The sequence below is a fragment of the Salvelinus alpinus genome, chromosome 5 (assembly GCF_045679555.1).
Source record: "Salvelinus alpinus chromosome 5, SLU_Salpinus.1, whole genome shotgun sequence".
Classification (NCBI taxonomy): domain Eukaryota; kingdom Metazoa; phylum Chordata; class Actinopteri; order Salmoniformes; family Salmonidae; genus Salvelinus; species Salvelinus alpinus.
Window position 1 is genome coordinate 5,803,217 of NC_092090.1, and position 20,292 is coordinate 5,823,508.

Here is a 20,292-nt window from a genome sequence, read left to right on the forward strand (position 1 = left end):
TCTCCGTGTTATGTCTACACCCATAGGGAATCATTAGGGACCCAGCCTATGTCTGTTGTCACCAGCTAGCAGTGCTTTCCCCTGCTGTTATGTCATGATGTGATTCAGTCTACTTCCTTCCTGTGACTAACCCCTTTCCTGATCCTGTCACCTCAGGCTCTGCCCGCCACACCCCTCCCATTGCTCAGGAATGTACTCTCCCTACCTGCTCCTGACTAGAGGGCATTTCCAACTCACTCAAACATGGGGGGGGATGTTTCCCTCTAGTTCCTAACTTCTGGGGCCTTGCAGATAAATGCTTTTGATATGTTTGTTGTTCCTGTGCTGGTGGGGTTGTCCGAGTCAGAGAAATGCTTTGTCTGGGTGTTGTGTCTTTGGGGTCAGTCTTAAAGGACCCGTGCCTGAGGAGAAGGTCTTGTTTTGGAGGAAGTCAGGGCTTTATGAGGAGATCGGAGAGAACGGCGTGGTGTGATGTAGGAGGAGTGGAGACATGACAACAGAAAGACTTGTTCTGGTTCTGGTCGGCTGTAGGGGGAGTGGAGACATGACAACAGAAAGACTTGTTCTGGTCGGCTGTAGGGGGAGTGGAGACATGACAACAGAAAGACTTGTTCTGGTTCTGGTCGGCTGTAGGGGGAGTGGAGACATGACAACAGAAAGACTTGTTTTGGTTCTGGTCGGCTGTAGGGGGAGTGGAGACATGACAACAGAAAGACTTGTTTTGGTTCTGGTCGGCTGTAGGGGAAGTGGAGACATGACAACAGAAAGACTGAGGACTTGTTTTGGTTCTGGTCGGCTGTAGGAGGAGTGGAGACATGACAACAGAAAGACTGAGGACTTGTTCTGGTTCTGGTCGGCTGTAGGAGGAGTGGAGACATGACAACAGAAAGACTTGTTTTGGTTCTGGTCGGCTGTAGGGGAAGTGGAGACATGACAACAGAAAGACTTGTTCTGGTTCTGGTCGGCTGTAGGGGAAGTGGAGACATGACAACAGAAAGACTTGTTTTGGTTCTGGTCGGCTGTAGGGGAAGTGGAGACATGACAACAGAAAGACTTGTTTTGGTTCTGGTCGGCTGTAGGAGGAGTGGAGACATGACAACAGAAAGACTTGTTCTGGTTCTGGTCGGCTGTAGGGGAAGTGGAGACATGACAACAGAAAGACTTGTTTTGGTTCTGGTCGGCTGTAGGGGGAGTGGAGACATGACAACAGAAAGACTTGTTCTGGTTCTGGTCGGCTGTAGGGGAAGTGGAGACATGACAACATAAAGACTTGTTTTGGTTCTGGTCGGCTGTAGGGGAAGTGGGGACATGACAACAGAAAGACTGAGGACTTGTTTTGGTTCTGGTCAGCTGTAGGAGGAGTGGAGACATGACAACAGAAAGACTTGTTCTGGTTCTGGTCGGATGTAGGAGGAGTGGAGACATGACAACAGAAAGACTTGTTCTGGTTCTGGTCGGCTGTAGGAGGAGTGGAGACATGACAACAGAAAGACTTGTTCTGGTTCTGGTCGGCTGTAGGGGAAGTGGAGACATGACAACAGAAAGACTGAGGACTTGTTTTGGTTCTGGTCGGCTGTAGGGGAAGTGGAGACATGACAACAGAAAGACTTGTTCTGGTTCTGGTCGGCTGTAGGAGGAGTGGAGACATGACAACAGAAAGACTGAGTTTTGGTTCTAGTCTCCCATCCAGGGACCGACCAGGACCAACCCTGCTTAGCTTCAGAGGCAAGACAGCAGTGGGATGCAGGGTGGGATGCTGCTTTTAGTCTCATGGTATGAGACCTGGTGTGTCAGTATGGGGTCGTATTGTTGCAGTAACATCACTCTGTGTGTCAGTATGGGGTCGTATTGTTATAATTGTTATTATTATTATTATTATATTATAATATCTACTGTAGTTATAGGCCTGTGTTATAATATCTACTGTAGTTATATACCTGTGTTATAATATCTACTGTAGTTATAGACCTGTGTTATAATATCTACTGTAGTTATAGGCCTGTGTTATAATATCTACTGTAGTTATAGGCCTGTGTTATAATATCTACTGTAGTTATAGACCTGTGTTATAATATCTACTGTAGTTATAGGCCTGTGTTATAATATCTACTGTAGTTATAGGCCTGTGTTATAATATCTACTGTAGGCCTGTGTTATAATATCTACTGTAGGCCTGTGTTATAATATCTACTGTAGTTATAGACCTGTGTTATAATATCTACTGTAGTTATAGACCTGTGTTATAATATCTACTGTAGTTATAGGCCTGTGTTATAATATCTACTGTAGGCCTGTGTTATAATATCTACTGTAGTTATAGACCTGTGTTATAATATCTACTGTAGTTATAGACCTGTGTTATAATATCTACTGTAGGCCTGTGTTATAATATCTACTGTAGTTATAGGCCTGTGTTATAATATCTACTGTAGTTATAGACCTGTGTTATAATATCTACTGTAGTTATAGACCTGTGTTATAATATCTACTGTAGTTATAGGCCTGTGTTATAATATCTACTGTAGTTATAGGCCTGTGTTATAATATCTACTGTAGTTATAGGCCTGTGTTATAATATCTACTGTAGGCCTGTGTTATAATATCTACTGTAGTTATAGGCCTGTGTTATAATATCTACTGTAGTTATAGACCTGTGTTATAATATCTACTGTAGTTATAGACCTGTGTTATAATATCTACTGTAGTTATAGGCCTGTGTTATAATATCTACTGTAGTTATAGGCCTGTGTTATAATATCTACTCTAGGCCTGTGTTATAATATCTACTGTAGTTATAGGCCTGTGTTATAATATCTACTGTAGTTATAGACCTGTGTTATAATATCTACTGTAGGCCTGTGTTATAATATCTACTGTAGTTATAGACCTGTGTTATAATATCTACTGTAGTTATAGGCCTGTGTTATAATATATACTGTAGACCTGTGTTATAATATCTACTGTAGTTATAGGCCTGTGTTATAATATCTACTGTAGGCCTGTGTTATAATATCTACTGTAGTTATAGACCTGTGTTATAATATCTACTGTAGTTATAGGCCTGTGTTATAATATCTACTGTAGTTATAGGCCTGTGTTATAATATCTACTGTAGTTATAGGCCTGTGTTATAATATCTACTGTAGGCCTGTGTTATAATATCTACTGTAGTTATAGACCTGTGTTATAATATATACTGTAGACCTGTGTTATAATATCTACTGTAGTTATAGACATGTGTTATAATACAGTGTCTCCCTACTGGCGTTGTAGTCAAGGTCATCTCTACGACTCTCAGTGATCTCCTTATGAAGCTTCTCTCTGTTATAAGGCCCCAGGTCGTAGCTGGATTATAACACACTATTGAACCGTCGATCCCCTACTGAGGAGACACACAGAGATCCAGACTCATTGTTTACCGTTGATCCTCCATCAGCAGACTGACGGGACCCCTCGCCGTGGGTGTTTCTCGCCTTGCATTTATTTATGATTTACACACAGTCTCCATTTGAGGCTGTGAACAACTCCCTCCCACCCTCCCTGGCCCAGCCTATCAGATCCTACAGCCAAAAACCAAAGCCCACTGTCTGTCGGTCTCAGTTGTGACAGTTCAGGAAGACGCCTTCCTAAGCCCATCCTTCTCTTTTTCTCCTGGACAAAGCGATTGTGATTGACAGCCTGGTCCAGTCGGCATGCCGCCAGACATTAGCATGACAACAGAACCCCTGCCGTCCAGCCTGTCGCTAGGGCAGCACCACGCTGGTTCTACCGTTGCTGGGGCAACATGACAGTCAAGTCATTCCACACCAATTCACCGGAATAAAGTTGATTTTGTAGTTTTGTTGTGTGTGTCCCCTATCTCTGCCAGCAGGGGGCAGACAGAGTGTGTTCAGACAGGAAAGGTGGGATACCTGGTCAGTTGGACAACTGAATGTATTCAACTGAAATGGTGTCTTCCGCAATTAACCCAAACCCCTCTGAATCAGAGAGGTGGGGGGGTTTGGTTATGCCATAATCAACATCCACGTCTTCTACGCCCGGGGAACAGTGGGTTAACTGCCTTGTTCAGGGGAACAGTGGGTTAACTGCCTTGTTCAGGGGAACGGTGGGTTAACTGCCTTGTTCAGGGGAACAGTGGGTTAACTGCCTTGTTCAGGGGAACAGTGGGTTAACTGCCTTGTTCAGGGGAACAGTGGGTTAACTGCCTTGTTCAGGGGAACAGTGGGTTAACTACCTTGTTCAGGGGAACAGTGGGTTAACTGCCTTGTTCAGGGGAACAGTGGGTTAACTGCCTTGTTCAGGGGAACAGTGGGTTAACTGCCTTGTTCAGGGGAACGGTGGGTTAACTGCCTTGTTCAGGGGAACAGTGGGTTAACTGCCTTGTTCAGGGGAACAGTGGGTTAACTACCTTGTTCAGGGGAACAGTGGGTTAACTGCCTTGTTCAGGGGAACGGTGGGTTAACTGCCTTGTTCAGGGGAACGGGGGGTTAACTGCCTTGTTCAGGGGAACAGTGGTTTAACTGCCTTGTTCAGGGGAACAGTGGGTTAACTACCTTGTTCAGGGGAACAGTGGGTTAACTGCCTTGTTCAGGGGAACAGTGGGTTAACTGCCTTGTTCAGGGGAACAGTGGGTTAACTGCCTTGTTCAGGGGAACAGTGGGTTAACTGCCTTGTTCAGGGGAACAGTGGGTTAACTACCTTGTTCAGGGGAACAGTGGGTTAACTGCCTTGTTCAGGGGAACAGTGGGTTAACTGCCTTGTTCAGGGGAACAGTGGGTTAACTACCTTGTTCAGGGGAACAGTGGGTTAACTGCCTTGTTCAGGGGAACAGTGGGTTAACTGCCTTGTTCAGGGGAACGGTGGGTTAACTGCCTTGTTCAGGGGAACAGTGGGTTAACTGCCTTGTTCAGGGGAACAGTGGGTTAACTGCCTTGTTCAGGGGAACAGTGGGTTAACTGCCTTGTTCAGGGGAACGGTGGGTTAACTGCCTTGTTCAGGGGAACAGTGGGTTAACTGCCTTGTTCAGGGGAACAGTGGGTTAACTGCCTTGTTCAGGGGAACGGTGGGTTAACTGCCTTGTTCAGGGGAACGGTGGGTTAACTGCCTTGTTCAGGGGAACAGTGGGTTAACTGCCTTGTTCAGGGGAACAGTGGGTTAACTGCCTTGTTCAGGGGAACGGTGGGTTAACTGCCTTGTTCAGGGGAACGGTGGGTTAACTGCCTTGTTCAGGGGAACAGTGGGTTAACTACCTTGTTCAGGGGAACAGTGGGTTAACTGCCTTGTTCAGGGGAACGGTGGGTTAACTGCCTTGTTCAGGGGAACGGTGGGTTAACTGCCTTGTTCAGGGGAACGGTGGGTTAACTGCCTTGTTCAGGGGAACGGTGGGTTAACTGCCTTGTTCAGGGGAACGGTGGGTTAACTGCCTTGTTCAGGGGAACGGTGGGTTAACTGCCTTGTTCAGGGGAACGGTGGGTTAACTGCCTTGTTCAGGGGAACAGTGGGTTAACTGCCTTGTTCAGGGGAACAGTGGGTTAACTGCCTTGTTCAGGGGAACAGTGGGTTAACTGCCTTGTTCAGGGGAACGGTGGGTTAACTGCCTTGTTCAGGGGAACGGTGGGTTAACTGCCTTGTTCAGGGGAACAGTGGGTTAACTGCCTTGTTCAGGGGAACGGTGGGTTAACTGCCTTGTTCAGGGGAACAGTGGGTTAACTGCCTTGTTCAGGGGAACAGTGGGTTAACTACCTTGTTCAGGGGAACAGTGGGTTAACTGCCTTGTTCAGGGGAACGGTGGGTTAACTGCCTTGTTCAGGGGAACGGGGGGTTAACTGCCTTGTTCAGGGGAACAGTGGGTTAACTGCCTTGTTCAGGGGAACAGTGGGTTAACTGCCTTGTTCAGGGGAACAGTGGGTTAACTGCCTTGTTCAGGGGAACGGTGGGTTAACTGCCTTGTTCAGGGGAACGGTGGGTTAACTGCCTTGTTCAGGGGAACAGTGGGTTAACTACCTTGTTCAGGGGAACAGTGGGTTAACTGCCTTGTTCAGGGGAACGGTGGGTTAACTGCCTTGTTCAGGGGAACGGTGGGTTAACTGCCTTGTTCAGGGGAACGGTGGGTTAACTGCCTTGTTCAGGGGAACAGTGGGTTAACTGCCTTGTTCAGGGGAACAGTGGGTTAACTGCCTTGTTCAGGGGAACAGTGGGTTAACTGCCTTGTTCAGGGGAACGGTGGGTTAACTGCCTTGTTCAGGGGAACAGTGGGTTAACTACCTTGTTCAGGGGAACGGTGGGTTAACTGCCTTGTTCAGGGGAACAGTGGGTTAACTGCCTTGTTCAGGGGAACAGTGGGTTAACTACCTTGTTCAGGGGAACGGTGGGTTAACTGCCTTGTTCAGGGGAACGGTGGGTTAACTGCCTTGTTCAGGGGAACGGTGGGTTAACTGCCTTGTTCAGGGGAACAGTGGGTTAACTGCCTTGTTCAGGGGAACAGTGGGTTAACTACCTTGTTCAGGGGAACAGTGGGTTAACTGCCTTGTTCAGGGGAACGGTGGGTTAACTGCCTTGTTCAGGGGAACAGTGGGTTAACTGCCTTGTTCAGGGGAACGGTGGGTTAACTGCCTTGTTCAGGGGAACAGTGGGTTAACTACCTTGTTCAGGGGAACAGTGGGTTAACTGCCTTGTTCAGGGGAACAGTGGGTTAACTGCCTTGTTTAGGGGAACGGTGGGTTACCTGCCTTGTTCAGGGGAACAGTGGGTTAACTGCCTTGTTCAGGGGAACAGTGGGTTAACTGCCTTGTTCAGGGGAACAGTGGGTTAACTGCCTTGTTCAGGGGAACAGTGGGTTAAACTGCCTTGTTCAGGGGAACAGTGGGTTAACTGCCTTGTTCAGGGGAACAGTGGGTTAACTGCCTTGTTCAGGGGAACGGTGGGTTAACTGCCTTGTTCAGGGGAACGGTGGGTTAACTGCCTTGTTCAGGGGAACGGTGGGTTAACCGCCTTGTTCAGGGGAACGGTGGGTTAACCGCCTTGTTCAGGGGAACGGTGGGTTAACCGCCTTGTTCAGGGGAACGGTGGGTTAACCGCCTTGTTCAGGGGAACGGTGGGTTAACTGCCTTGTTCAGGGGCAGAACGCCAGATTTTTACCTTGGGGATTCGATCCAGCCACCCAGCAACCTTTCAGTTACTGACCCAACGCTCTAACCACTAACTATTGTGTGTGTGAGTTGGTCTAACTGTTGTGTGTGAGTTGGTCTAACTGTAGTGTGTGTGAGTTGGTCTAACTGTTGTGTGTGAGTTGGTCTAACTGTTGTGTGTGTGAGTTGGTCTAACTGTTGTGTGTGTGAGTTGGGCTAACTGTTGTGTGTGTGAGTTGGTCTAACTGTTGTGTGTGTGAGTTGGGCTAACTGTTGTGTATGTGAGTTGGTCTAACTGTTGTGTGTGAGTCAGACTAACTGTTGTGTGTGAGTTGGTCTAACTGTTGTGTGTGAGTTGGTCTAACTGTTGTGTGTGTGAGTTGGGTTAACTGTTGTGTGTGAGTTGGTCTAACTGTTGTGTGTGAGTTGGTCTAACTGTTGTGTGTGAGTTGGTCTAACTGTTGTGTGTGTGTTGGTCTAACTGTTGTGTGTGTGTTGGTCTAACTGTTGTGTGTGAGTTGGTCTAACTGTTATGTGTGTGAGTTGGTCTAACTGTTGTGTGTGAGTTGGTCTAACTGTTGTGTGTGAGTTGGTCTAACTGTTATGTGTGTGAGTTGGGTTAACTGTTGTGTGTGTGAGTTGGGTTAACTGTTGCGTGTGAGTTGGTCTAACTGTTGTGTGTGAGTTGGTCTAACTGTTGTGTGTGAGTTGGTCTAACTGTTGTGTGTGAGTTGGGTTAACTGTTGTGTGTGAGTTGGGCTAACTGTTGTGTGTGAGTTGGTCTAACTGTTGTGTGTGAGTTGGTCTAACTGTTGTGTGTGAGTTGGTCTAACTGTTGTGTGTGAGTTGGTCTAACTGTTATGTGTGTGAGTTGGTCTAACTGTTGTGTGTGAGTTGGTCTAACTGTTGTGTGTGAGTTGGTCTAACTGTTATGTGTGTGAGTTGGGTTAACTGTTGTGTGTGTGAGTTGGGTTAACTGTTGTGTGTGAGTTGGGTTAACTGTTGTGTGTGAGTTGGTCTAACTGTTGTGTGTGAGTTGGTCTAACTGTTGTGTGTGTGAGTTGGGTTAACTGTTGTGTGTGAGTTGGTCTAACTGTTGTGCGTGAGTTGGTCTAACTGTTGTGTGTGAGTTGGTCTAACTGTTGTGTGTGTGAGTTGGTCTAACTGTTGTGTGTGAGTTGGTCTAACTGTTGTGTCTGAGTTGGTCTAACTGTTGTGTGTGAGTTGGTCTAACTGTTGTGTCTGAGTTGGTCTAACTGTTGTGTGTGTGTTGGTCTAACTGTTGTGTGTGAGTTGGTCTAACTGTTGTGTGTGTGTTGGTCTAACTGTTGTGTGAGTTGGTCTAACTGTTGTGTGTGTGAGTTGGTCTAACTGTTGTGTGTGTGTTGGTCTAACTGTTGTGTGTGAGTTGGTCTAACTGTTGCGTGTGAGTTGGTCTAACTGTTGTGTGTGAGTTGGTCTAACTGTTGTGTGTGAGTTGGTCTAACTGTTGTGTGTGAGTTGGTCTAACTGTTGCGTGTGAGTTGGTCTAACTGTTGTGTGTGAGTTGGTCTAACTGTTGCGTGTGAGTTGGTCTAACTGTTGTGTGTGAGTTGGTCTAACTGTTGCGTGTGAGTTAGTCTAATTGTAGGGGAAACAGAGTATGGATGTACAGTATAACGTGAGGACAATGCAGTGTACTGTAATACTGGACTACAGTAGAGCCAGCTAGGGGCTATGAAGTCATGTTGTCATCATCCACCCGGGCTTCAGCCCAGGCTTCCTTCACAATGTACTCAGTCAGTGTCTGCTGCTGGAGCCCTGAGCTAATGTTTCCTTAACAACACACACACACACAACGGACAAGGAAGCAGATAGACACGGTAGAGTACACACACACACACACACACTCTGCTCTGTCACTCAAACCAGGTCATCCAATCAAAACTCTCATCTCTCATCCCTCAACTCAATCAAAACATCCAATCCCATGTCAATCAATTCAACTGGTGATCCAGTGAGATGTCAGCCTGCCCTGTCAGTCCGTGTCAGTGATGACCACAGTGTGCAGTAGTACCACAGAACGGCTCTGACTAGCAGCAACTAAAGAACAGCACTCAGAGGGGGGACATATTTACTTTTCTTCAGAGAGGACGGTCGACAATACACTCACATCTTTCTTCTACAGTTAAAACATCAGAAGTTTGATTTTGGTGGAAGATAGTCCTCTGAGTCAAGAGAGTCTATCCTAGCTGTCCTCTGTGTCAGAGAGTCTATCCTAGCTGTCGTCTGAGTCAAGTGAGTCTATCCTAGCTGTCGTCTGAGTCAAGTGAGTCTATCCTAGCTGTCGTCTGAGTCAAGAGAGTCTATCCTAGAAGTCTAAAGGAGCCTGCCTCTCTCTGTGCTGCTGGAGGTCTAAAGGACTATCTCTCTCTCTCTGTGTGTCCCTCCAGAGATGCCGTAGAGGTTGTGGCTGGTCTGTATGATCAGGTGGATGAGCTGGTTCACAGGCTGGTGATGCTGTCCAACCAACGCACTCAGGAACTGGACTTTATCATGGAGTTCAAGAGTCTGGAGCAGGGATTCAAGGAGGTGAGAGGGGCTGGGGTAAAGGGCTGGAGCAGGGATTCAAGGAGGTGAGAGGGACTGGGGTATAGGGCTGGAGCAGGGATTCAAGGAGGTGAGAGGGGCTGGGGTATAGGGCTGGAGCAGGGATTCAAGGAGGTGAGAGGGACTGGGGTATAGGGCTGGGGCAGGGATTCAAGGAGGTGAGAGGGGCTGGGGTAAAGGGCTGGGGTATAGGGCTGGAGCAGGGATTCAAGGAGGTGAGAGGGACTGGGGTATAGGGCTGGAGCAGAGATTCAAGGAGGTGAGAGGGACTGGGGTATAGGGCTGGAGCAGGGATTCAAGGAGGTGAGAGGGGCTGGGGTATAGGGCTGGAGCAGGGATTCAAGGAGGTGAGAGGGGCTGGGGTATAGGGCTGGAGCAGGGATTCAAGGAGGTGAGAGGGACTGGGGTATAGGGCTGGAGCAGGGATTCAAGGAGGTGAGAGGGGCTGGGGTATAGGGCTGGGGCAGGGATTCAAGGAGGTGAGAGGGGCTGGGGTATAGGGCTGGGGCAGGGATTCAAGGAGGTGAGAGGGGCTGGGGTATAGGGCTGGAGCAGGGATTCAAGGAGGTGAGAGGGGCTGGGGTATAGGGCTGGAGCAGGGATTCAAGGAGGTGAGAGGGGCTGGGGTATAGGGCTGGAGCAGGGATTCAAGGAGGTGAGAGGGGCTGGGGTATAGGGCTGGGGCAGGGATTCAAGGAGGTGAGAGGGGCTGGGGTATAGGGCTGGAGCAGGGATTCAAGGAGGTGAGAGGGGCTGGGGTATAGGGCTGGGGTATAGGGCTGGAGCAGGGATTCAAGGAGGTGAGAGGGACTGGGGTATAGAGCAGGGATTCAAGGAGGTGAGAAGGGCTGGGGTATAGGGCTGGAGCAGGGATTCAAGGAGGTGAGAGGGGCTGGGATATAGGGCTGGAGCAAGGACTCAAGGAGGTGAGAAGGGCTGGGGTATAGGGCTGGAGCAGGGATTCAAGGAGGTGAGAGGGACTGGGGTATAGAGCAGGGATTCAAGGAGGTGAGAGGGGCTGGGGTATAGGGCTGGAGCAGGGATTCAAGGAGGTGAGAGGGGCTGGGGTATAGGGCTGGAGCAGGGATTCAAGGAGGTGAGAGGGACTGGGGTATAGGGCTGGGGCAGGGATTCAAGGAGGTGAGAGGGGCTGGGGTAAAGGGCTGGGGTATAGGGCTGGAGCAGGGATTCAAGGAGGTGAGAGGGACTGGGGTATAGGGCTGGAGCAGAGATTCAAGGAGGTGAGAGGGACTGGGGTATAGGGCTGGAGCAGGGATTCAAGGAGGTGAGAGGGGCTGGGGTATAGGGCTGGAGCAGGGATTCAAGGAGGTGAGAGGGGCTGGGGTATAGGGCTGGAGCAGGGATTCAAGGAGGTGAGAGGGACTGGGGTATAGGGCTGGAGCAGGGATTCAAGGAGGTGAGAGGGGCTGGGGTATAGGGCTGGGGCAGGGATTCAAGGAGGTGAGAGGGGCTGGGGTATAGGGCTGGGGCAGGGATTCAAGGAGGTGAGAGGGGCTGGGGTATAGGGCTGGAGCAGGGATTCAAGGAGGTGAGAGGGGCTGGGGTAAAGGGCTGGGGTATAGGGCTGGAGCAGGGATTCAAGGAGGTGAGAGGGGCTGGGGTATAGGGCTGGAGCAGGGATTCAAGGAGGTGAGAGGGGCTGGGGTATAGGGCTGGGGCAGGGATTCAAGGAGGTGAGAGGGGCTGGGGTATAGGGCTGGAGCAGGGATTCAAGGAGGTGAGAGGGGCTGGGGTATAGGGCTGGAGCAGGGATTCAAGGAGGTGAGAGGGACTGGGGTATAGAGCAGGGATTCAAGGAGGTGAGAAGGGCTGGGGTATAGGGCTGGAGCAGGGATTCAAGGAGGTGAGAGGGGCTGGGATATAGGGCTGGAGCAAGGACTCAAGGAGGTGAGAAGGGCTGGGGTATAGGGCTGGAGCAGGGATTCAAGGAGGTGAGAGGGACTGGGGTATAGAGCAGGGATTCAAGGAGGTGAGAGGGGCTGGGGTATAGGGCTGGAGCAGGGATTCAAGGAGGTGAGAGGGGCTGGGGTATAGGACTGGAGCAGGGATTCAAGGAGGTGAGAAGGGCTGGGGTATAGGGCTGGAGCAGGGATTCAGGGAGGTGAGAGGGACTGGGGTATAGAGCAGGGATTCAAGGAGGTGAGAAGGGCTGGGGTATAGGGCTGGAGCAAGGACTCAAGGAGGTGAGAGGGGCTGGGGTATAGGACTGGAGCAGGGATTCAAGGAGGTGAGAGGGACTGGGGTATAGAGCAGGGATTCAAGGAGGTGAGAAGGGCTGGGGTATAGGACTGGAGCAGGGATTCAAGGAGGTGAGAAGGGCTGGGGTATAGGACTGGAGCAGGGATTCAAGGAGGTGAGAAGGGCTGGGATATAGGGCTGGAGCAGGGATTCAAGGAGGTGAGAGGGGCTGGGGTATAGGGCTGGAGCAGGGATTCAAGGAGGTGAGAGGGGCTGGGGTATAGGGCTGGAGCAGGGATTCAAGGAGGTGAGAGGGGCTGGGGTATAGGACTGGAGCAGGGATTCAAGGAGGTGAGAAGGGCTGGGGTATAGGGCTGGAGCAGGGATTCAGGGAGGTGAGAGGGACTGGGGTATAGAGCAGGGATTCAAGGAGGTGAGAAGGGCTGGGGTATAGGGCTGGAGCAAGGACTCAAGGAGGTGAGAGGGGCTGGGGTATAGGACTGGAGCAGGGATTCAAGGAGGTGAGAGGGACTGGGGTATAGAGCAGGGATTCAAGGAGGTGAGAAGGGCTGGGGTATAGGACTGGAACAGGGATTCAAGGAGGTGAGAAGGGCTGGGGTATAGGACTGGAGCAGGGATTCAAGGAGGTGAGAAGGGCTGGGGTATAGGGCTGGAGCAGGGATTCAAGGAGGTGAGAGGGGCTGGGGTATAGGGCTGGAGCAGGGATTCAAGGAGGTGAGAGGGGCTGGGGTATAGGGCTGGGAAATAGGGCTGGAGCAGGGATTCAAGGAGGTGAGAGGGACTGGGGTATAGGGCTGGAGCAGGGATTCAAGGATGTGAGAATGGCTGGGGTATAGGGCTGGAGCAGGGATTCAAGGAGGTGAGAATGGCTGGGGTATAGGGCTGGAGCAGGGATTCAAGGAGGTGAGAGGGGCTGGGGTATAGGGCTGGAGCAGGGATTCAAGGAGGTGAGAAGGGCTGGGGTATAGGGCTGGAGCAGGGATTCAAGGAGGTGAGAGGGACTGGGGTATAGGGCTGGAGCAGGGATTCAAGGAGGTGAGAGGGACTGGGGTATAGGGCTGGAGCAGGGATTCAAGGAGGTGAGAGGGACTGGGGTATAGGGCTGGAGCAGGGATTCAAGGAGGTGAGAAGGGCTGGGGTATAGGGCTGGAGCAGGGATTCAAGGAGGTGAGAAGGGCTGGGGTATAGGGCTGGAGCAGGGATTCAAGGAGGTGAGAAGGGCTGGGGTATAGGGCAGGAGCAGGGATTCAAGGAGGTGAGAAGGGCTGGGGTATAGGGCTGGAGCAGGGATTCAAGGAGGTGAGAGGGACTGGGGTATAGGGCTGGAGCAGGGATTCAAGGAGGTGAGAGGGACTGGGGTATAGGGCTGGGGTATAGGGCTGGAGCAGGGATTCAAGGAGGTGAGAAGGGCTGGGGTATAGGGCTGGAGCAGGGATTCAAGGAGGTGAGATGGACTGGGGTATAGAGCAGGGATTCAAGGAGGTGAGAGGGGCTGGGGTATAGGGCTGGGGTATAGGGCTGGAGCAGGGATTCAAGGAGGTGAGAGGGGCTGGGGTATAGGGCTGGAGCAGGGATTCAAGGAGGTGAGAGGGGCTGGGGTATAGGACTGGAGCAGGGATTCAAGGAGGTGAGAAGGGCTGGGGTATAGGGCTGGAGCAGGGATTCAAGGAGGTGAGAGGGGCTGGGGTATAGGACTGGAGCAGGGATTCAAGGAGGTGAGAAGGGCTGGGGTATAGGACTGGAGCAGGGATTCAAGGAGGTGAGAGGGACTGGGGTATAGAGCAGGGATTCAAGGAGGTGAGAAGGGCTGGGGTATAGGACTGGAGCAGGGATTCAAGGAGGTGAGAAGGGCTGGGGTATAGGACTGGAGCAGGGATTCAAGGAGGTGAGAAGGGCTGGGGTATAGGGCTGGAGCAGGGATTCAAGGAGGTGAGAGGGGCTGGGGTATAGGGCTGGAGCAGGGATTCAAGGAGGTGAGAGGGGCTGGGGTATAGGGCTGGAGCAGGGATTCAAGGAGGTGAGAGGGGCTGGGGTATAGGACTGGAGCAGGGATTCAAGGAGGTGAGAAGGGCTGGGGTATAGGGCTGGAGCAGGGATTCAGGGAGGTGAGAGGGACTGGGGTATAGAGCAGGGATTCAAGGAGGTGAGAAGGGCTGGGGTATAGGGCTGGAGCAAGGACTCAAGGAGGTGAGAGGGGCTGGGGTATAGGACTGGAGCAGGGATTCAAGGAGGTGAGAGGGACTGGGGTATAGAGCAGGGATTCAAGGAGGTGAGAAGGGCTGGGGTATAGGACTGGAACAGGGATTCAAGGAGGTGAGAAGGGCTGGGGTATAGGACTGGAGCAGGGATTCAAGGAGGTGAGAAGGGCTGGGGTATAGGGCTGGAGCAGGGATTCAAGGAGGTGAGAGGGGCTGGGGTATAGGGCTGGAGCAGGGATTCAAGGAGGTGAGAGGGGCTGGGGTATAGGGCTGGGAAATAGGGCTGGAGCAGGGATTCAAGGAGGTGAGAGGGACTGGGGTATAGGGCTGGAGCAGGGATTCAAGGATGTGAGAATGGCTGGGGTATAGGGCTGGAGCAGGGATTCAAGGAGGTGAGAATGGCTGGGGTATAGGGCTGGAGCAGGGATTCAAGGAGGTGAGAGGGGCTGGGGTATAGGGCTGGAGCAGGGATTCAAGGAGGTGAGAAGGGCTGGGGTATAGGGCTGGAGCAGGGATTCAAGGAGGTGAGAGGGACTGGGGTATAGGGCTGGAGCAGGGATTCAAGGAGGTGAGAGGGACTGGGGTATAGGGCTGGAGCAGGGATTCAAGGAGGTGAGAGGGACTGGGGTATAGGGCTGGAGCAGGGATTCAAGGAGGTGAGAAGGGCTGGGGTATAGGGCTGGAGCAGGGATTCAAGGAGGTGAGAAGGGCTGGGGTATAGGGCTGGAGCAGGGATTCAAGGAGGTGAGAAGGGCTGGGGTATAGGGCAGGAGCAGGGATTCAAGGAGGTGAGAAGGGCTGGGGTATAGGGCTGGAGCAGGGATTCAAGGAGGTGAGAGGGACTGGGGTATAGGGCTGGAGCAGGGATTCAAGGAGGTGAGAGGGACTGGGGTATAGGGCTGGGGTATAGGGCTGGAGCAGGGATTCAAGGAGGTGAGAAGGGCTGGGGTATAGGACTGGAGCAGGGATTCAAGGAGGTGAGAAGGGCTGGGGTATAGGGCTGGAGCAGGGATTCAAGGAGGTGAGAGGGGCTGGGGTATAGGACTGGAGCAGGGATTCAAGGAGGTGAGAAGGGCTGGGGTATAGGGCTGGAGCAGGGATTCAAGGAGGTGAGAGGGACTGGGGTATAGAGCAGGGATTCAAGGAGGTGAGAAGGGCTGGGGTATAGGGCTGGAGCAGGGATTCAAGGAGGTGAGAGGGGCTTGGGTATAGGGCTGGAGCAAGGACTCAAGGAGGTGAGAGGGGCTGGGGTATAGGACTGGAGCAGGGATTCAAGGAGGTGAGGGGGGCTGGGGTATAGAGCAGGGATTCAAGGAGGTGAGAAGGGCTGGGGTATAGGACTGGAGCAGGGATTCAAGGAGGTGAGAGGGACTGGGGTATAGAGCAGGGATTCAAGGAGGTGAGAAGGGCTGGGGTATAGGACTGGAGCAGGGATTCAAGGAGGTGAGAAGGGCTGGGGTATAGGACTGGAGCAGGGATTCAAGGAGGTGAGAAGGGCTGGGGTATAGGGCTGGAGCAGGGATTCAAGGAGGTGAGAGGGGATGGGGTATAGGGCTGGAGCAGGGATTCAAGGAGGTGAGAGGGGCTGGGGTATAGGGCTGGAGCAGGGATTCAAGGAGGTGAGAGGGACTGGGGTATAGGGCTGGAGCAGGTATTCAAGGAGGTGAGAATGGCTGGGGTATAGGGCTGGAGCAGGGATTCAAGGAGGTGAGAATGGCTGGGGTATAGGGCTGGAGCAGGGATTCAAGGAGGTGAGAGGGGCTGGGGTATAGGGCTGGAGCAGGGATTCAAGGAGGTGAGAAGGGCTGGGGTATAGGGCTGGAGCAGGGATTCAAGGAGGTGAGAGGGACTGGGGTATAGGGCTGGAGCAGGGATTCAAGGAGGTGAGAGGGACTGGGGTATAGGGCTGGAGCAGGGATTCAAGGAGGTGAGAGGGACTGGGGTATAGGGCTGGAGCAGGGATTCAAGGAGGTGAGAGGGGCTGGGGTATAGGGCTGGAGCAGGGATTCAAGGAGGTGAGAGGGACTGGGGTATAGGGCTGGAGCAGGGATTCAAGGAGGTGAGAGGGACTGGGTTATAGGGCTGGAGCAGGGATTCAAGGAGGTGAGAAGGGCTGGGGTATAGGGCTGGAGCAGGGATTCAAGGAGGTGAGAGGGGCTGGGGTATAGGGCTGGAGCAGGGATTCAAGGAGGTGAGAGGGGCTGGGGTATAGGGCTGGAGCAGGGATTCAAGGAGGTGAGAGGGGCTGGGGTATAGGACTGGAGCAGGGATTCAAGGAGGTGAGAAGGGCTGGGGTATAGGGCTGGAGCAGGGATTCAGGGAGGTGAGAGGGACTGGGGTATAGAGCAGGGATTCAAGGAGGTGAGAAGGGCTGGGGTATAGGGCTGGAGCAAGGACTCAAGGAGGTGAGAGGGGCTGGGGTATAGGACTGGAGCAGGGATTCAAGGAGGTGAGAGGGACTGGGGTATACAGCAGGGATTCAAGGAGGTGAGAAGGGCTGGGGTATAGGACTGGAACAGGGATTCAAGGAGGTGAGAAGGGCTGGGGTATAGGACTGGAGCAGGGATTCAAGGAGGTGAGAAGGGCTGGGGTATAGGGCTGGAGCAGGGATTCAAGGAGGTGAGAGGGGCTGGGGTATAGGGCTGGAGCAGGGATTCAAGGAGGTGAGAGGGGCTGGGGTATAGGGCTGGGAAATAGGGCTGGAGCAGGGATTCAAGGAGGTGAGAGGGACTGGGGTATAGGGCTGGAGCAGGGATTCAAGGATATGAGAATGGCTGGGGTATAGGGCTGGAGCAGGGATTCAAGGAGGTGAGAATGGCTGGGGTATAGGGCTGGAGCAGGGATTCAAGGAGGTGAGAGGGGCTGGGGTATAGGGCTGGAGCAGGGATTCAAGGAGGTGAGAAGGGCTGGGGTATAGGGCTGGAGCAGGCATTCAAGGAGGTGAGAGGGACTGGGGTATAGGGCTGGAGCAGGGATTCAAGGAGGTGAGAGGGACTGGGGTATAGGGCTGGAGCAGGGATTCAAGGAGGTGAGAAGGGCTGGGGTATAGGGCTGGAGCAGGGATTCAAGGAGGTGAGAAGGGCTGGGGTATAGGGCTGGAGCAGGGATTCAAGGAGGTGAGAAGGGCTGGGGTATAGGGCAGGAGCAGGGATTCAAGGAGGTGAGAAGGGCTGGGGTATAGGGCTGGAGCAGGGATTCAAGGAGGTGAGAGGGACTGGGGTATAGGGCTGGAGCAGGGATTCAAGGAGGTGAGAGGGACTGGGGTATAGGGCTGGGGTATAGGGCTGGAGCAGGGATTCAAGGAGGTGAGAAGGGCTGGGGTATAGGGCTGGAGCAGGGATTCAAGGAGGTGAGATGGACTGGGGTATAGAGCAGGGATTCAAGGAGGTGAGAGGGGCTGGGGTATAGGGCTGGGGTATAGGGCTGGAGCAGGGATTCAAGGAGGTGAGAGGGGCTGGGGTATAGGGCTGGAGCAGGGATTCAAGGAGGTGAGAGGGGCTGGGGTATAGGACTGGAGCAGGGATTCAAGGAGGTGAGAAGGGCTGGGGTATAGGGCTGGAGCAGGGATTCAAGGAGGTGAGAGGGACTGGGGTATAGAGCAGGGATTCAAGGAGGTGAGAAGGGCTGGGGTATAGGGCTGGAGCAGGGATTCAAGGAGGTGAGAGGGGCTGGGGTATAGGGCTGGAGCAAGGACTCAAGGAGGTGAGAGGGGCTGGGGTATAGGACTGGAGCAGGGATTCAAGGAGGTGAGGGGGGCTGGGGTATAGAGCAGGGATTCAAGGAGGTGAGAAGGGCTGGGGTATAGGACTGGAGCAGGGATTCAAGGAGGTGAGAGGGACTGGGGTATAGAGCAGGGATTCAAGGAGGTGAGAAGGGCTGGGGTATAGGACTGGAGCAGGGATTCAAGGAGGTGAGAAGGGCTGGGGTATAGGACTGGAGCAGGGATTCAAGGAGGTGAGAAGGGCTGGGGTATAGGGCTGGAGCAGGGATTCAAGGAGGTGAGAGGGGATGGGGTATAGGGCTGGAGCAGGGATTCAAGGAGGTGAGAGGGGCTGGGGTATAGGGCTGGAGCAGGGATTCAAGGAGGTGAGAGGGACTGGGGTATAGGGCTGGAGCAGGTATTCAAGGAGGTGAGAATGGCTGGGGTATAGGGCTGGAGCAGGGATTCAAGGAGGTGAGAATGGCTGGGGTATAGGGCTGGAGCAGGGATTCAAGGAGGTGAGAGGGGCTGGGGTATAGGGCTGGAGCAGGGATTCAAGGAGGTGAGAAGGGCTGGGGTATAGGGCTGGAGCAGGGATTCAAGGAGGTGAGAGGGACTGGGGTATAGGGCTGGAGCAGGGATTCAAGGAGGTGAGAGGGACTGGGGTATAGGGCTGGAGCAGGGATTCAAGGAGGTGAGAGGGACTGGGGTATAGGGCTGGAGCAGGGATTCAAGGAGGTGAGAGGGGCTGGGGTATAGGGCTGGAGCAGGGATTCAAGGAGGTGAGAGGGACTGGGGTATAGGGCTGGAGCAGGGATTCAAGGAGGTGAGAGGGACTGGGTTATAGGGCTGGAGCAGGGATTCAAGGAGGTGAGAAGGGCTGGGGTATAGGGCTGGAGCAGGGATTCAAGGAGGTGAGAAGGGCTGGGGTATAGGGCTGGAGCAGGGATTCAAGGAGGTGAGAAGGGCTGGGGTATAGGGCAGGAGCAGGGATTCAAGGAGGTGAGAGGGACTGGGGTATAGGGCTGGGGTATAGGGCTGGAGCAGGGATTCAAGGAGGTGAGAAGGGCTGGGGTATAGGGCTGGAGCAGGGATTCAAGGAGGTGAGAGGGGCTGGGGTATAGGACTGGGATTCAAGGAGGTGAGGGGGGCTGGGGTATAGGGCTGGAGCAGGGATTCAAGGAGGTGAGAAGGACTGGGGTATAGGGCTGGAGCAGGGATTCAAGGAGGTGAGAAGGGCTGGGGTATAGGGCTGGAGCAGGGATTCAAGGAGGTGAGAAGGGCTGGGGTATAGGGCTGGGACTGGGATTCAAGGAGGTGAGAAGGGCTGGGGTATAGGGCTGGGGCTGGGATTCAAGGAGGTGAGAGGGGCTGGGGTATAGGGCTGGAGCAGGGATTCAAGGAGGTGAGAGGGGCTGGGGTATAGGACTGGAGCAGGGATTCAAGGAGGTGAGAAGGGCTGGGGTATAGGGCTGGAGCAGGGATTCAAGGAGGTGAGAGGGACTGGGGTATAGAGCAGGGATTCAAGGAGGTGAGAAGGGCTGGGGTATAGGGCTGGAGCAGGGATTCAAGGAGGTGAGAGGGGCTGGGGTATAGGGCTGGAGCAAGGACTCAAGGAGGTGAGAGGGGCTGGGGTATAGGACTGGAGCAGGGATTCAAGGAGGTGAGGGGGGCTGGGGTATAGAGCAGGGATTCAAGGAGGTGAGAAGGGCTGGGGTATAGGACTGGAGCAGGGATTCAAGGAGGTGAGAGGGACTGGGGTATAGAGCAGGGATTCAAGGAGGTGAGAAGGGCTGGGGTATAGGACTGGAGCAGGGATTCAAGGAGGTGAGAAGGGCTGGGGTATAGGACTGGAGCAGGGATTCAAGGAGGTGAGAAGGGCTGGGGTATAGGGCTGGAGCAGGGATTCAAGGAGGTGAGAGGGGATGGGGTATAGGGCTGGAGCAGGGATTCAAGGAGGTGAGAGGGGCTGGGGTATAGGGCTGGAGCAGGGATTCAAGGAGGTGAGAGGGACTGGGGTATAGGGCTGGAGCAGGTATTCAAGGAGGTGAGAATGGCTGGGGTATAGGGCTGGAGCAGGGATTCAAGGAGGTGAGAATGGCTGGGGTATAGGGCTGGAGCAGGGATTCAAGGAGGTGAGAGGGGCTGGGGTATAGGGCTGGAGCAGGGATTCAAGGAGGTGAGAAGGGCTGGGGTATAGGGCTGGAGCAGGGATTCAAGGAGGTGAGAGGGACTGGGGTATAGGGCTGGAGCAGGGATTCAAGGAGGTGAGAGGGACTGGGGTATAGGGCTGGAGCAGGGATTCAAGGAGGTGAGAGGGACTGGGGTATAGGGCTGGAGCAGGGATTCAAGGAGGTGAGAGGGGCTGGGGTATAGGGCTGGAGCAGGGATTCAAGGAGGTGAGAGGGACTGGGGTATAGGGCTGGAGCAGGGATTCAAGGAGGTGAGAGGGACTGGG

The 20,292-nt window shown here is 53.3% G+C and overlaps 1 protein-coding gene across 1 annotated transcript in view; it reads left to right on the forward strand.

Annotated features, from left to right (window-relative positions):
- plekhg4 (pleckstrin homology domain containing, family G (with RhoGef domain) member 4) overlaps positions 1-20,292 on the forward strand; it is a gene marked incomplete at its 5' end in the record, with an annotated part of 143,492 nt that overhangs the window by 30,159 nt on the left and 93,041 nt on the right. The window contains 1 exon segment of the mRNA XM_071400415.1: positions 9,560-9,698. Within this exon segment, the coding sequence (XP_071256516.1) occupies positions 9,560-9,698 (139 nt within the window).